Source organism: Nanorana parkeri, unplaced genomic scaffold, assembly GCF_000935625.1.
Source record: "Nanorana parkeri isolate BGI_ZX_2015 unplaced genomic scaffold, ASM93562v1 scaffold1922, whole genome shotgun sequence".
In the NCBI taxonomy this organism is placed as follows: Eukaryota; Metazoa; Chordata; class Amphibia; order Anura; family Dicroglossidae; genus Nanorana; species Nanorana parkeri.
Genome location: NW_017308190.1, coordinates 12,720 through 31,034, shown reverse-complemented (window position 1 = coordinate 31,034; position 18,315 = coordinate 12,720). Strand labels below are relative to the sequence as shown.

The 18,315-nt window shown below is 38.4% G+C and overlaps 1 protein-coding gene across 1 annotated transcript in view; it reads left to right on the top strand.

Annotated features, from left to right (window-relative positions):
• TTC12 (tetratricopeptide repeat domain 12) overlaps nt 1-13,392 on the top strand; it is a 101,115-nt gene extending 87,723 nt beyond the window's left edge. Inside the window, exons 17-20 of the mRNA XM_018572060.1 lie at nt 546-647; nt 5,535-5,634; nt 10,672-10,897; nt 13,255-13,392. Coding sequence (XP_018427562.1) covers nt 546-647; nt 5,535-5,634; nt 10,672-10,897; nt 13,255-13,324 — 498 coding nt within the window. The 3' untranslated portion in view covers nt 13,325-13,392. The remainder of the gene's footprint in view (nt 1-545; nt 648-5,534; nt 5,635-10,671; nt 10,898-13,254) is intronic.
• Nucleotides 13,393-18,315: the final 4,923 nt, after the last annotated feature.

The following is an 18,315-nucleotide window of genomic DNA, read 5'->3' as shown; positions in this document are numbered from 1 at the left end:
TTTTACAGGACAAATGTTAGAATAGCTGCCAAAAGTATTTTGTTAGAGATTATGTAAGGTTTATCTGTTATGGCACATATGCAAGATGAGGTGCCTGGCAAGATCAGTGGTGATGTCATGCACCTCACCTGCCACATGCACTGTACCACATTACCCTGCTGGAAAATAAAAAGACTTCCCCTGAGATGATGTCATGCACTTCGTCTCCTTAGCTCGCGCATGCACCGTACGACATTTCAATTACAGTATATGTAAAAAAAAAACCTTTTTTCCCTGAGACCTTGCTGCTAGATCTCCCTAGAAGGCATTGAATACATCACCAGTGCCTAAGAAGTTCATGAAGTGGGAACCCGCTAAAGATAAGTAATTGAAAATGTGTATATATACAAGTACATCAGATTGCCAGAAGTACATGTTATTGTCTGCACAGATTTTCTGATAGGTTGGCAAATCTCTTCATTTTTATGACATAGTATTATTATTTGTGTGTTAATATTAATCTGCATACAACTTAGAAAATACGTTTTTTTTTTGTCTTTGTGCAGAGATTAGTGGGCATTCTAAGTAGGGTTCTTCCACAATGCACTGCAGCAGTCGGACTTTCAGTACAACAAGGAATTGTAAAAAAACTCATCAAGATGTTGAAGGTAAAAGTACATTACATAATAAGTGACAAGAAAAAAAATACTTGGAGGATAACATCCTTTTCATTTTAATTTATATTCATGGAATATGTATGATATCTTTAATGAGATGACTTTAACTGTATACTGTATATATAGCCAAAACCGTTTCCTGTTTTGAATAGAATGGGGAAGGATTAGAACTGTTGCCAGGTTTTACATCCGTTGGAGGGATTCCATCACTTCCTCTTCCTCAGGATACATGACAGTCATATCATCATTATATGACAGTCCTGGTTCCTGTGAGGGAGGGCAGTACAAGTGTCAGCAGTCCCTGTCCATTATATTACAATCCTGGTGGACTGCTGACACTTGTAGAACCCTCACACACAGGACTGTCAAATGATAATTAGTGGACCCAAGCTTTGTACCGCGGCAAGAAGCAGGGTTCTTTTTTTTCTTCTTTATGTCCGGCCCCTGATTTTACTCACAAGCCTTGGCAGGACCTTAGTAAGTTTGGATTTCTCACCCCTGTTCTGAACCATTATTATTATGTACACATCTTTTTTTCAGCTAGAGTCAATACGTAATTGATTGATTTTGTCAATGATTCTGCTGATGCTTCTATTGTTTCTTTTAAAAGCATATAAAAGCCACTTTCCATGTGATAAATATGTTTGTTAAATAGAGTCCACGTCAACATTTTGATATTAAAATATAAAAATAAATGAGATGAACCAATTCTTTATTTACAATCCATTAATAATACTGAGAGTGAGTCTTTATGTGAAGGATGGATGACATAATGTATTGCTGTAGCTTTTGTTTCATTTTAGTTTCACAAAGTGAAAAGTAAGTTTGTTAGGCCATAAAATGTTTTCACTTTTGTTATTTCCCAGTACTTATTTTTTTGTTTTATTATAGTGGTATGTTAATTACAGATTTTATAAAGTACAAAAACTGTGCATTCATTTTAGGTATCAGTATGATTGTCATCCTAAGTGTCTTTGTGTTTGTTTGTTTGTTTGTTTGTTTGTATATTGTATACTAGGTTCCTTCACTTTAAATCTTTAAATTAGGATGATTTTAGAATGAATAGCAAAGTGCTGTATTTCTTCCAGTTGTAAACTTTCTGCCTGACTGCAGAGCAGTAGAGGCCCAAATACTCCTCTTTATAATAATTTCCATCTCATAAACCTTAATATTTTTTTTAAATATTCACAAATTCTCTTTTCACAACACCATGTTGAACTTTAAAAGAATACATTTGTATGGAGCAGGCTCTTTTTAAGATTTCATTATCTTGAGGGTTTATTTCATTTTTCATTCTATAAAGTTGAATGTTTTAATGCTATGTGCAGAAAATATATGGTATTTTTTTTCTTTCATCATGACCTAGCTGAAGGTTATATGACTTTGTAAGAGGCATTCATGTACTATTACAGAAAAAAGTTTGTGGGTTCACAAAATCTTTTTTACAGCTTCACCCACATGGACCTAAAAGTATGTATGACAGCACCTTACATCGTAGTCACTCTATCACAGCAGCACATTTTAGAACCGGGATCAGATTTGCTCTTCTGTGGTTGTTAGCAAATTGAAGCATAATGAAAAAACAACCAAATGTAGCTTACTAGTCCTTAGATAAGTTGCCCATATTATTTTTATTTTTTAGGCTTTTTTCCTTCTATTTACATCTTGCAATGCTGCGAATATCACACTTCATGCTTCTGGGTGGCTACACTCGCACACTTTACTGTGAGCCATGATAGCCACTCATGGACTGGACTTTATCTGTGGAGGGAGCCATGATAGCCACTCATGGACTGGACTTTATCTGTGGAGGGAGCCATGATAGCCACTCATGGAATGGACTTTATCTGTGGAGGGAGCCATGATAGCCACTCATGGACTGGACTTTATCTGTGGAGGGAGCCATGATAGCCACTCATGGACTGGACTTTAAACAGGTCTGCCTTTGTTCATCCCCATTACATGGGGAAGTAGGCATTAGTAGTTTACAGATGATAGATACAATTGTAATTTCAGGTGATCTCACAGGAAATTACAAGGACATTGCATTCCTGGCAAACTCGACAGGTATTTTCTGAAATTACTTTTTTAAATAAGCGGAGAAGGGTTAAAACGTCTAACAGTTTTTCTGCTGCTCACCACATCTTCCTGTACCTGTGACTATTTCACCCCCCATTTCTTGTGAAGTTGTCACAGGTACAGAAAGTCAAGGAGCATCTACCTAATGGGGTCAAAGACAAAAAAGTACTTTGCAGAAATATATACAAGAAAAGAAAAGCGGGCTTTAAAAGTGTCCAAACCATACAAGACGTCCATCAAACATACATGGTTTTTTATAAACGTATATTTAATACATACATAAAGACTTGGTTACAATTAAAATGTCATTGACATGATACAATGTTACATTGAAATCAAGCTACCTCCTTTTGGTGCCCATACATGTGTACATATATATATATAATTCATTAGTATAACATGGACTCCTTGAGTCCTGATTTCTGTAATAGTTGTATGATCCACTGTGGGCCCCATCTCCGAAGCGTTTCGCAGCTGTATGTGCTTCCTCAGGGAGGTTGGAGGTATTTTCATGTTCACAAAGATGGCTGGATCTTTGGCCCCACATGCTGTCTCGCAATCACCAAACAGGTGAACAGGTGGGAGGTAACCGGGGATAAACAGGACTATTGCAGAAAATCCCATCGTCTGTGTTGTCCAGGATCAGCAGTCTATAATACCTCTTCCCCATAATAACCAAAATTAAAAAAACAAACAAAAACAAATTGACTGGAGATTTGCTTTATAGCTGAACGCCAGAAAACAGCTAAATAAGCAGAAATGTTTTACCTGCCCCAAAATGTGTATTTCTGTTTAATCATTTATGCAATTCATTCAGCTCTGCCACAGGGCACAGCAAGCCTAATGACCTAAATTTCCATAGAAAATCTATGCCATAGGTATGTCTAAGTAATGTTTGATTGCAGCTGTTCAGTCAATATTTATAATGGATTTTTTTTACACAGATCTCACATATAACTATGAGCGGTCAGAAGCTTTGGGTTTGGAAACACAGCAGACACAACTGCTCACAGTACACATTACATGTTTCCATACACTTTGCAAACACATTTCTTGTATTTTTAACTGTACCCTGTTTCCCTGAAAATAAGACCTACCCCGAAAATAAGACCTATTACTATTTTTGGGACTTGCTGAAATATGAGACCTACCCCGAAAATAAGACTTAGTTGTGACCATTCCCAGGGCCGTGGTGGCATAAGGGGGAACTTGGAGAGGCAGGAGAGAATCAGTGATGCCAACGAAGCCAGCGCTAGAGGAAGTGAGGCGGCACCGGAGGGAGCATAAGCCGATGCCTCCTCTATAGCGCCGGCTCCTGTCACAGGCGGAGTGATACCAAATGCACTCCAGCTGTGAGGAATCGATAGTGAAAGTGCACTTCGCTCATTCTGGCCAGCGATTGGTTAGCAAATTGCTCTTGGAAAGGTACGGCACCCCTGATTATTTTTCTACATAAATACATGTAGACTTTTCTACATGAATAAGTGTGGATTGTTGTACATTGAAAAAAAAATAAGACTTACCCCGAAAATAAGACTGAGTGTGTTTTTTTGAGCCAAAAAAATATAAGACAGTGTATTATTTTCGGGGGAAACACGGTATTTACTTTTCACTTGTCTTAAGAGAAACCTGAGATGACGAGTGCAGCCTATCCTGCTGCTCCAGTCCAAACACTTGCGGGCAGTGAGGTACCAGGCAACAGGCAGAAGAATGGTCCAAAACAAGCCGAGGTCAGAGGATGCAGAGCAGAAGCCAGAGGTCAAACAAGTTGGGTCGGTTACGGATGGTTGGATCAGGAAAGCAGGTTTAGGAACACAGAAACAGGATACAGCTGAAGACCAGTCAGCATGGAGGCCAGGGTGTCTCAGCCATAAATAGCCCATTTGGCACCAATGTTCAAAACAAACGCGAGCACACATCCGCATGCATGGTGTGGAACTTTCGCACACCTGCACAGAAACGCAAGGCCATGCACAATTCTATGCGCAGAACTATTTGCACGCATATGCGCATGTGCAAGTGCAGTCTGCTTCTGGCTTCCTGAAATTACTTCTTGTATTTTGGACTGTTATCTGCCTATATTTATGTGTTGATGTTGCACCTTTTCAGTACTTTTGATGGCTTTATGTGATCTAATAAAGTCACACTAAAATTGACTGGTCATTTCAGCAAATTGATGTTATACAATCACCTTAAGACATTAAAACAATTATGAGTGTCGAAATATCTAACACTGGGTCTTGTCCTTTACCCCAGCCTATGATTGGACAGTGAAGGAAAAGTAGCAAACTAATGAGTTCATCTCTTTGTTACTTTGCTCTCTCCTCCCGTCAGCACATTTCTTGTTAGCATATGAGCACTAACAAGAATGCAGCACAACTGGCTTGGCTCCCCAGTCTGAACTCTGCTGTACAGCGGATATACTTATTTACTTAATATACTTTATGATTTTTTAATGAACACATACCTGCATGAATTGGAGTTTCGTAACTGCCTGGAGTTCACACAGCAAATTAATGACAAATGCCCTGCCATTGTTAAGAGAAAAAGAGTGCAACTCTTCATTGAAAAACCTATTCAAATGCAGTATGTTTTATTATGGTTTAATTAGATAGTATTATTAATATAGAGAAAACTTGTAACATTTTTGACTAAACTGCTGATTGATGTCCACATAAACATCATAACTTTTTACTACACATTTATGAAGTATTGTCTTATATTATACTTAATTGTGTGTTGGCTATGTCTTTTGGTTTTAAAATGTTGCTGTATGATAATGATTGTTCTTACACACAGGCAGGTGGACAGAAGACATCTATGTATGCGGTCAAAGTGCTTGCTGTGTGCACCAAAGAGGACATCCAGGCATGTAAAGATGTCATCAAGTATGATAAAAGTAAGTTATACTTGTAAAAGCTTGAAGAGCATATCAACTGAATCTTGCTGGATTTCTATTTTTCCAGTTTCATGGTAGGAACAAATCCAAATCTGATCATTTTACTTTATGAGAATAAAAATACAGTAAACTCCCCATTATCTGGCATTCAAGCAACCAGAACTCTCGAGCAACCAGAAAAAAAAATCAAAAACATAATATGTCAATTTTTTTTCCAGTTGCTTGATAGGCATGTGCACACTAAAAAAATTTGTTAGCAACTAAATGTATTTAGTTGCTAATTAAATAATCTGTTTACATCTTGCTGAGGCTGACGGCTAGATTCCTCAGCTGGCAGGTGAGTGTAAAAAATGGGCAGTGAGCATGTGCAATAGCCAGCCTGCTATTTGCTATGACAATTTTAAATAGCCAGTAGCAGAATCTAGCCAGCAGATGAAGGGGGGGTTTGTTGCTTGAGAGTTAATAGTAACTCTCAAGCAACCAGGAACTACAGTTATGTGGCATCTACCAATGGGTACCGGATAACTGGGGGTTTACTGTATAATGTAAGCAGCAACAGTCACATGCATGCACTGCAATTAAGATGATAATGCTGCATTAGTGGAATTAATATTACAGTGCTATCAATAATGGAACATGTCAGTCCACAAACATTGATTCCAAAGGCATGCTGATAAGTTAAATGTCCATGTATGTGTGTATGTGTGCATGTGAGATGGGAACCATAGATTGTAAGTTCCTTGAGGGCAGGGACTAATGTGAATGTGCAGTATGTAAAGTGCTGGGTATATTGTTAGCATTATATAAATACCTGTAATATTTTTGAAATGACAACAAAGACCTTTAGACCTTTAGAAATGTTTAGTGATGACAATCTACAAACAGATACTTCTGTTTGTAGATTTGTAGCAATGAAGTAATAAAATGAACTAGGATCACACTAATCCAGCACGTTATTATTCTGAGTTGCCCCACTCAAGTGGCGGCCATATTGAGTGGGGCACATGAGATTACTAACGTGCTGGATTAGTGGGATCCTAGTAAATTTTATTACTTCTACTTGCTGTGCTGTATGTGTATAGGCCAATGTAGTTGGATCTGTATGTGCGTTATAAGTAATCGAAATTAATCGATTAAAAATGTTTTTGATTAATCGAACACGAAAATTTTAATCAGTAACAGCCCTAATAATAAGTTATCAAAATAGGATAATTGATTAATTAATAAAATCAATTAATATCAATTAATACCAAATAGTGTGAATTATTAACAAATGTGACATATTAAACCACATTTAAACCACATAAATATGAATACATTTAACATAACATAATTAAATGAATGTGAATAACCATTAAATCAAATATTCCATATACAATACATTTAGCTCAAAGTTCATATCACACCCAGAGTGATAAATAAAAGTCCATAAATAAAAAATTATTAAATAAGTGCAAATATAGTCCCAAAAGTGCTTGATAATTGCTTCCGAAAGCGCCTTGTGCCACACAGACACCCCTCTAGGAGTGCACACTCACCACATATCAATGGCTGTAAGTTAGCAGCCAAAGTTTCATCATCAAGACGTCTTCAAGGGGACAACAGGGCCTGTTGTCCCCTTGAAGACATCTTGATGGCGAAACACGTCGGGGGCGGGACTGTTTGAGGCTAAATCAAATCCGGAAGTGCGGGCTGTTCATTTGGATCTTGCTGGCCGGTTGTTTCTTTTGATTGATGTGAGTTTTTTAATTTAATTTAATAAATATACTTGATCTACTGCACAATGAGGAGTTCTTTTTTCTTATGAATGTGGGGACTTCATCATCTATGGACCATCGCTGTGGAGGCACACAAAGAAAACGCTGGGCAACCTGTTGGCATATAAGTGAACTTTGGCTGCTAACTTACAGCCATTGATATGTGGTGAGTGTGCACTCCTAGGGGGGTGTGTGTGTGGAACAATTCACTCCACACAGTTTGGGCTTGGCAGGCCTCATTATCATTTTAATTCTTAAATGGTTCCCATAATCTCTTTGGCGCCTGTGCACTAGCACATCTTGTAGTGATCATTATTGGAGCATTGTGGGTTCATACAAGATTGATAGGTACTAACCACTACTTGTGTAGCTTACTCCATAGGCAGTCATTTTTTTCTATTTGTTTAGTGAGCAATTGCTACTAGTGACTGATTGCTTGCAATCTAATTAAGCTACTAAAATCTTCAGCATAGGTCTAGCCTAATGAAGTTACTGGCAGCAAGTAGTTATTAAAAATGTCAATGCAGATTAGCCCTAATGGTAAGGAGATAAGGTAAAGTAACCATGAAGCCATGCTAGATTTAATACCTAAATGATATAGAAGCACATGAGTTTGAATAATAAATATGATTTAAGACCCCCATTAAGAACATCTATGTTGTAGCGGTGTATAGTTTTCCTAATGCACATTAGTCAACCGGCATTCTCTTAATGTGAATAAAATATTCCTTTACCAATTTTAATCTCTTGATAGAAATGCCTGTATAATTTAGATTAATGTGCATTTTTGGCTTTAAATCACTCTGTCACTAGATTATGAGAAATCCAAAGAATGTCATCCTGTTAAAGATGAAGTTCAATACTTACCTGTTTGGTTACATTCCTTTGTTCACTCTCTTGCAAAGCTACAAGCACTTCTTGGTGAGTTAGATAGGGAGTCCCCCATTAAACATTGTGGTTTCTGCCACTGGCTCCTACATCACCATTGGGTCCTGTAGTGGCACAGCAGCTGGCAGAAGAAGGCACAGCACCCAGCAGGTGACATTCTTTTTATTTTTATTTTTTTAATCTGGAGCTCGTCTCCTATGCGGCCATCTTCCTCCGCGGTCGGCCACGCCCCCAGCAGGTGACATTCTGTACAACAGTGCTGTTTGTAGCTCTTTAAGAGAGTGAAGAGCAGATTTGCCACCTGGTGGATGTATACACATTCTTCCATTGCAGGATGAAACTGTTTGGAACAACAGCCTACTGAAAAAATCACTTAAAAAATGTTATGGAGGAGTCTAGTACATTATGCAGTGGTTGGCACAGAGTTAAAAAAGTTGACTCTAAAACTGTCTAAGTGTGGATGCAGTAATTATCTCCCATTTATCTTTACTACACACCATTTAATTTTAGTTAGCACATTAAGAGTCTTAAAGTCAGGTAATTGCAGAATTCCTAATTAATTATTGAACAGAACAGCATGACTTTCTGACCCTGCTAATCTTTACTTTTACTGTCAGATAACTATGGAAATGGATGTTAAACAACAGCGGTGAAGAAATTTTATTTTCAGTTTTTATTATTTTCCCACTTACCTTGATGCAGGGCATTCAAAAGCAATTAGCAATAATGTAATATTGGAAACAGACTGGGCAAAATATAGAAGGCATGATCCAGGAAGCTGAAATGCAGAATTATAATGTGTGTTGTTGCAGCTACTGGCATGGTCTTATCACATGGATAGGCAGCCTATGTCTCTCCAGCTGGTTTTAAATTATGTTTGCCCACATGCTTTGCTAGCCCACTCAGTTGTCCTACCATCATCCCAGCATGTATTGTCTGACGGTGCTGAACAGCAACTGGGAGAAAACAGTTTGCTTGTCCCTTCACTATGGTATGAGATTAGATCAGAGCTATTGCAGTAGTAATCTTGTAGAAAAAAAATACTTTTGTATGTGAAACCTCAAAACTGTTAATTTTCTTAACTTTTTAGATGACGTTATTGTCTTTAAGAAAAACAATATTTGGTAATTTATTCCATGTACAATTAAAACAGCAGTGTACAAATATTGTGAAATTATAATAATATTTAACTTCAAGTGTTTCAAAAGGCAAAACTTTTTTTAGTTTTAGTTAGATCTGGAATGAGTTTGAACCCCTGTTAGGTTATTTTTCCTGCCAGTGAAGATTAGCTTCTCTATTTTTACCTACTGACAGCTATCACCTATTCAGAAAGTGAGTGGGAACCCAAACATTCAGAGAAGTCAGCAGAGCAAGAGTTAAGGATAAAAAAGCAGCCAATGGGGCAAATGTTCCAGCGTCAACTGACTTACAGAGGAATAGCCCTTCACTTTCAGAAGATTTCTTCTCATTTACTCTTGAGTCACTTGGACAGGAAATTAAGGGAAATCTCTCCAGGGACACACACATAGCCAGGAATAACCCAATAAGGGTTTTAACCCTTCCCTGCTCTATTCAAAATAAAAAAAATTGCATATACCTACACTTCAATGAGTTATCTCACAACCCCTAGTTTAAATGGTAGGTACAAGGTTGCCCATAGACTTACAAACCCTAAATTTAGACATTCCTACAGTCACCCAGTTTTGGCAGTGTTGATGATATGAGGCATTGTTTGAGATTAGTCATGCAGTGTATGTGTATAGTCCAGATACACAGCATGACTGTCTTCATTTCTGATGTTTGTGTGAGATCACTTTTTCATGGATTCCCACAGCTGGTATATGATAATTTTTTAGGCATTTGGTCACAAGACCTCAGCTGAAGGGAGTATAAGAATGCAGAGTGATATTTGGTCATGGGACCAGCTGCAATGGTAGTTTCCTTTGCAAAGCTAAGCATTCCAGAGGTTTTGTTAGCTGTGACTTGAGACATACCATTTGCAGGGAGTCTAATGTTGATGAAAGGTCTGCTTTAAAGAGGAACTGCAATAAAAACATGTGTATTCTACTGGCCACAGAAAATAACAAAGTTAAATTTAGGTATGTAAATTGTCAAAAACCTTTAGCTAATACATATTAGCTTTCTTAAGATCATGTACATTTCATTGCTTGTGTATCTTCTCCTGCTCCTTGCCATGTGTTAAATGATAAGGTATAAAACAAAAATAAATACATAAAAAATCTCCTATGATATAGTGGACATTTTCTTTGTTTTTGTTCTGCATAAACTAGAAATTCACTTTAAATATGACTGATAGAAAAATGTCTCTGGAAATGCATTTAAAATGTTGGCGTTTATACAAACCAGATAAAATGAGATTTCTTTCCTTAAGGATTCAGCACTTTGGTAAACCTGCTGCGATCTGAAGATGAGATCATTGTTGCAAATACAGCCCTTTCCTTGGGTTGTTGCTTTGCTGTACCAGGATCAGCTTCTTCCCTCCTCCAGTCTGATATCCTGAAGCTCCTACTGACCCATGCTGGTGGAGATGCCAAGAAGTCCTCCGTGCAGCAGAATGCAGCCATAGCACTGGCGAAACTGTGCTCTGCAGAGCCAAGGTGACAGATGCTTGTAATATATAGTAGAGGAGGAGATGAATGATTACACAGCTGGTGTAGAAGTACAAATAACCTAGAACTCATATGCCCTTTTAGTTTGCTTAAAGCATATTTCTACTTTTACAGTCAAATTTAAGTAAACCCCTGTATATATTGTTAGATGTTCCTATTCACACCTCATACTATAAAATATGAATGACCTTTTAGATGTTTTATTGCAGCAGGCAACATGGTCAATTCCATGTTTTTCTCAGCACCTTTCACAGTAATCTGTGCCTATATAAATACTGACTGAAATTTGAGGATTGTGTTTCTCTCATTAACTTAATTAACATACAATGCTGAAGCCATTGCTGTAACCCTTTACTCTTTTGTTAGGGCAGGCAGTGTTCAAATCTACTTTACAAATGATAATCACAAACCCCTTACCGCTCACAACCCCCCCTAACATTACAAAGAAGGAAAAACAAGTAGAAATGTTAACCCTTAAGAAGCCAAGAAACCCTAACCCAAGTAAAGAAACATTTTTTTAAAAATAAGAATTCAGCTTATGCTAGGAGAACCTGTAACAAATATACAATTGGTGTTATCCCAATTTGGCTGTGAAAGTGGAAATACACTTTAAAGTCCAGGTGAGCTGCACTTATTGTGGTAATGAAGACATGCAGTCATGATGTATACATGTGCACATTTTCATGACTCATATTGCAGGCTTTCTTCATTTTTTTATTAAGTTTTTATTAGGTCTGAAGCCTAAAAATTCAACATTTTCTCCACAGAAATCAGCTGCACCCATTGTAACATGATCAGTAAACACTAGCTCTGCCTTTACACACAATACACTGTCCTGGGGAGGGGGGCTGGTGGGGGATATTTTCACATTGCTTGCAAAGCACAGAGCCAGACACTTCCATGAGGATATGAAGAAGAAAGACAGCTAATATAACGTTCTATTTTTATATACTTCAACTGCATATGCCTGCTTCATGTACACTTGGTACACATTGCCTCTGCAAAGGTGGAAATGGGTTTTACGGTTCCTTTATTCAAATAAAAAGATCTGTATAATACAAAAATGAGATCTTCAACGAAGCTTAATAGCATTAAGTACAAAAATGTAAGCGCAACAACAAAGTGGAAAATATTGTAATCCACAGTAACCAGATATCATCACAAAAATGATTTTTAGCAATGGCGTCATGGCACTTCTTTGTTGGCCACATACAGTAAGTGCTGCTGGCCCTGACTCAATGGAGTTGATTTACTAAAGGAAAATAGGCTGTTCACTTTGCAAGGAAATTTGTATTTTGTAGGGTAAATTTCCCTTAGCTTAGTACATGTGTTGAAATTTCACTTTGCATAGAATATGCAATTATGGCAAAGAAAATAAAAAAACTACAGTATGCTTGCTTGTACATGATTAGGTTGATGGGAGTCAGCATAGCTTCCCCTCATCTAGGTTAAAGATAGGGGTTGTAGGGGTAATTTTACCTTTTCAAAAACCCCACATTATGTATTGTGTGGCATTAGATTTGCAATTCCAAAAACCAGCGCCATATGATTTAGCTCACTAGAAATCAGATCTTAAAATTCTTATTGATTCAATAAGTGACTGCAATTTGGATATTGCACTTTGATTTAGTTAATTGGTAAACCTGTTTGTGTTTAAAGAGCTCTACTGGTTTTGGAAACCCAACTAATATGCTAACAGGAGCGAGGGTTTATCCAGATATTATTGCAGTGTTATTACATGCTGTATATATTTGATTTAATACTTTAAAATGTAAATGTAACTAATTTAACACATGCTGTACACTGGAGAATATGTAGGGACAAACGTGTAGGACATCCCTATGTGTAAAGAAAAGATACCTGATCTGTCAATGGTTCATAAGTGGATGGGCTGATATTTAAATGACTTTTCCTTATGATTTTATGGTCAGATCTGCCATTTTGGCATAGGGTGCTTCTACATAATGCACAGGACTATGTGAATAACCCACTCAATATTCGTGCATGATGTACCATTGGCATAACAGATCTAAACAGCCTAATGTGTCTGATGCTTTACCTCTGCATAGCCACAGTTATTCATGGACATTTTCTATTCTATAATACATGATGATAGTGAATCAGTTATGTACTTTTAACAATGCAACCATCTTCAATTTCAAGGACAAATGATGTAATTCTAAAGATGTACATTTTGTATTTTTCTATACATATAGCTTTTGTACAAATGTTTTTATTTCATTCCAGCGTAGTATGTTTCAGTAGAATACGCTTAACTAATACAATGCAAAAAAGTAAGATGAAACAGAAAAAACATTTATGTAATATTTTTTTTATTTACTCAGGTACCTGGTACAACTTCGGGAACTTCATGGAATTGAAATTCTCAACTCTTGTATGAAGTACATCAAATGACTGAACTCACGAACCAGATGCTGAGCTGGTATTATTGGATATACAGACTTTTTTACAGTAACTGTAAAAGAAAATAGCTGAACAGAAAAAATGTGCAAGTTGTTTATGTCCGCCTTGTAGTAGATGCTGGTTTTCTGCATTTGTTATTTTATTTTCTGTTACTGTAACTTGCTGAGACATTTTTCTAAGCTGTTATGTATAATTGTATTTATTGTAATATGGGAAAATATATTGTGAAGCCTTTACAAAATCACCAATCACCAATAAAGTATCATTTTGCTAGGTTTTTTTGATGATTCTAGTTTTAAAGTGTGTTGGGTTTTGACTAAAGGACAGACAACTGTGAACAGGCCCATGAGATCAGTGGTATAAAGCATACCTGCGGTTCCCTTTGTTTAACAGCGTTGTGCTTCCAGTACGGCAGTATTATCTGCAGTACTCACTTTTGTTGCCAGCGGTTTAGATATTAATGGCCGTGTGCTGAGTTTTTTTGAGGGGACAGCAAATGTACACTAATATACAAGCTATACACTCACTACTTCACATTGTTTTGTTACAGCACAAATAATTTATTACAATTTTATACTTTTTTAAATTAAATACTTATTTTAAACATATCTTCTGTTGCAATCTCCTGTAGGCTCTTTGCAACCACTTCCACTCTCCATGCATATAATGAAATATTGACTTCAAAGTGACTTGTGAAAATACATTAAAATGTTAAAGAAGAACATTTTCATTAACCCTTGCAATGGTTAACTGCTCGTTTGTGTCTAGTTATACTCAACTCCATCTGCAGAGCCAACTCCCTGCTTCTCCGGTCATTAAAGCGCATCTTCTCCTCCCCTGCACAAATGAAATGTTCCTCAGTGTCCTCGTATCTATACACTTGTTTAGAATGTGATGACACTAGGGGGTCTATTCACGAAGCTGCCAAAGGATCTAGCCGTAGCTTCGGCCGATCCTTCGGCTAGCTTCGGCCCCAGGACCCCTTCGTTTGAGTAGAACCGAAGGGGTGCTGTACGGGCTATTCACTATAGCCCGTACAGCTTCCGAACGTGGCCGAGCGGCTCAGTCGAGCCGAACGCATATGCATCGGCTTGGCTGAGCCGTGCAGAAAGCCGAAGCTGGCCAATTGGCCGGCCGACTGCCTGCTTCTTACAGCTGGGCGGATCTTACGGCTGCCTCCGGCCACTTGCAGAGAGATCAGCGTTCCTGGTTACCTGCTAACCAGGGACACTGATCTCCAAACGGCGAACTCTCCCTGGCGCTCTGGGAGTCTCCCGCTCCTGGCCGCCAAGGAGAGAAACACTGCTGTTTCTTTTTTTTCTTTATTCTGACACGGAGCGATGTCAGAATAGAAAAAAAAATTCCCATTGGAATGCATTGCTACATTCCTATTGGCTATTTCAATTTGCAATAGCCAATAGTAAACTAGCATTGTACCCGCCCTCTGCTGCAGTTCTCAATCAGGTCCATAAGCAGAGGGCGGGTACAATGATAGTTTGCTATTGGCTATTGCAAATTGAAATAGCCAATAGGAATGTAGCAATGCATTCCAATGGGAAATTGTTTTTTTTTTTTGCTATTCTGACATCGCTCTGTGTCAGAATGAAGAAAAAAAAAGAAACAGCAGTGTTTCTCTCCTGGGCAGCCGGGAGCGTTTTTATTGTTACTTTTTTTTTTGATGGCAGCAGAGCCGCAGGACAATAGGAAACTATTGGGCGGAGCTAGCTGTCACTGCTACCGTGTTTCCCCGAAAATAAGACACTGTCTTTTATATTTTTTTTGCCCCAAAAAAACACACTAGGTCTTATTTTCAGGGGATGTCTTATTTGTTTTTAATGTGCAACAAAATGTACAACAATCCAAAGTCATGTTCAAAGTTAGTAACCGGCACTATAGAGGAAGTATCGGGTAATGCTACTCTGCTCCCTTCGCCGCCGCAGCCTTGCTTTCTACAGCACCAGCTTCCTTTGCCATCAGGGACAGTGGTACCAGCGGTGCAGCAGAGGGGACATCAGACAGTGGATAGCGCGGTAAAGTACGGTACCATTTATCAGTACACATTACAGTACAGTACCATTACATTAAACAGTGCCTTCAGGGGGACAGCAGTTGGTGAAGTATGGTACTGGAGAGTTCCCTGTCATCCCCTTAATACAGTATGTCCCTGCAGGCTGATACCATCTCTCCTGCTCTTCAAGTTCCCCCTCACATGCCACCACCCAACCAGGTCTTATTTTCGGGGTAGGTCTTATATTACAGGAATCTTGAAAAATAGTGCTAGGTCTTATTTTCAGGGTAGGTCTTATTTTCGGGGAAAGAGGGTAGCTCCGCACAATCGTTTTCTATTTACTTTTTTAAACTTTTTTAACAAGTTTTCTGTTCTGCTCGGTCCCTCTGAGGGACCGAGCAGAACAGCCGAGCCGAATGCTGCTCGGCAGAATTCGGCTATTCACTCACTGCTGTTCGGCATTCGGAAAAGGCCGAACAGCAGTGAGTAGCCTGCCGGAGGTTCAGCTCAGCCGATCCAGATGTTGGATCAGCTGAGTCGAACTCCTTCTGCACTTCGGGTCGGCCGAACATGCTGACCCGAAGCCATGTGAAGCAAGCCGATGTACGGCTGAAATCAGCCGTACCAGCCAGAAGTGAATAGCCGAACAGTGTTCGGCTCACTTCACTTGGGGTCAGTTGTTTACTCGGTTGCCCTCGGCAGCTTAGTGAATAGACCCGTAGGATTCTTAGACCGCTGCAGTGGAGGGGGAGAGAGGCACTAGAGACTGGTCTAAGAACAAGCCGGCTGGAATGGTCATGTGAGTATAACTATTTTTTAGCACCTAGACACAAATTAGCAGTTAACCCTTGCAGTGCATGGGGTAGTCCTACTGCAAGGGTTAATACCGTTTCCCCAGAGTTCTTTTTTAAAGTTTATATGAGATTTTAGTTATTGCAATAACATATACTTTAAACTCTGCATATACTTTCTTTGCATGGATGCCATACCATCAGATGCTACTTTCAATAATCACAGAGAAACCAGCAGACGTATTTTAGGAGACCAACCATTCATACACATGCAGCCCTGATAAAAATGTTCTTTTATTAACTCCCGAAATGCTTTTGGGTGTTATTCTCTCATCCTGATTATGTGTTAAAATACATTGGGGGGAATTTATCAGAACTGGAGCAGACAAAATCTGGAGCGGTTGGGCATGGCAACCAATCAGCTTCACTCTTCAGTTTGTTTAGTTAAGTTTTGAAAATGAAAAAGAGAAGCTGATTGGTTGCTGTGCAAAGCTGCTCCAGATTTTGTCTGCTCCAGTTTTGATAAATTCCCCTCATTCTCTTTACACTGTAAGATAGTGCAGCACTATCATTTCTTTCTTTACCATAGGATGCCACCCAGGGTACTTCTTCTGGCCCCTGATACATGAGAGCTGCCTATCCAGAGCCAATCAGCTTTACCAACCAGACTCTAGACATGTGCACGGAAATGACGAAACAAATGAAAACGAAAAACATTGTCATTCGTTTCAACAAAGAAAACACATGTTTATGCTGTTTTGGATTCTGATGCAACGAGCCTCCAAATCCGAAACCACACACTGAAACTGTAAAACTTGCAAACCAAGATATACTTAAAGATGGCGGCGCACCTGTGCAGAATGTGCCAGCAGCCGATATGGACACAGCTGGTTCAGCGTATGATGTCACCATCATGTGACATCAAGCACTCCGCCTCCAAGATGGCGGCGGGCACGCGCAGAACATGTCGGCGGCCTATATGTTGTTCCAATGAGTTCTGCAAATGAATTTATATATGCCCACATATACTTTTCGTATATTCAGGCATATAATAAATTTGTTATTTCGGATTCGGACGAACCGCCAAATCAACTGAATTTCGTTGATTTGTAGGTTTGTCCGAATCCGAATGCACATGTCTACCAGACTCCATTTTGTGATATTGGATCATAATTATTCAGTATCCAGTGCATCACAGTCACATCTAATCCTTTTGATAAAAACTAATTGACAGGAGTTCTAACCCTTCACTAGTCTAATCAAAACTTGAAGAAAAAAAAAGAGTTTTCGCTAGAAATTAAGAAAAAGAGCTTTTCCTTTAACCATTGAATGCATTATTCACTAAATGAATGTTATAGGCACTGTTATGCCTTTCTTGCAAAGTAACCAATGTGTTATGTAAGCGTACATAGATGTAAGATAGTCTTAAATTTTTGCCTTTGCGTTGTTTACTCTATCTGATGTATTGGCCTCAACAATAAATGCTACACCACTAATATACCTTCCAGGATACTCATTTAAGTGATCATGATTAACAACTACCCTAGTACACTACTACCACTTAAACAGAAAATATTTCTGGCTTCATCTCTGTACAGGAAGTGCAGCTCACACAATATTTTTATGTCAATAATCCTTACAGAATCATTGTGTCACCCTGGGATGTGATACAGCTCAGCTGTACTCTGTGCATAGGATACAAATGAGTCCTGTTTGACCTTTATTATATATGCCAGGGCATCAAAATAAAAAATTCTGCCTGAGAATATACACATGTGCCTAGAAAGAAAATACTCAGAGGGAATAGGAAAACACACTATATAAAAAGTTTCTGGAATTCAGTAAATCAGACTACTGAATTAAAAAGACCTTTCACAATAGCGGCAAGTAATTCAATACAGAATGTAAGGCAGTGGCAATATACTGTCCGTAAGGCCGAGTCAGCAGTACTTTTTTATAAAGAATGAAAATATATACTGTATATGGGCAGCCTTCCTGTCTTGTGCTTTGTATGATTTCCTTGCCGAGGAAAGTACATGATGCAGTCATGTTCTATAATACAGCCTTGGTTCTACAGACTTTAACAATAACGGACCATGTAACAAAAAATGTTTAGAAGAAATATCTGTTGTCCATTTAATCAGGTAGACAAATCCTTTGTTCCCTATCCTAATCCACAGAAT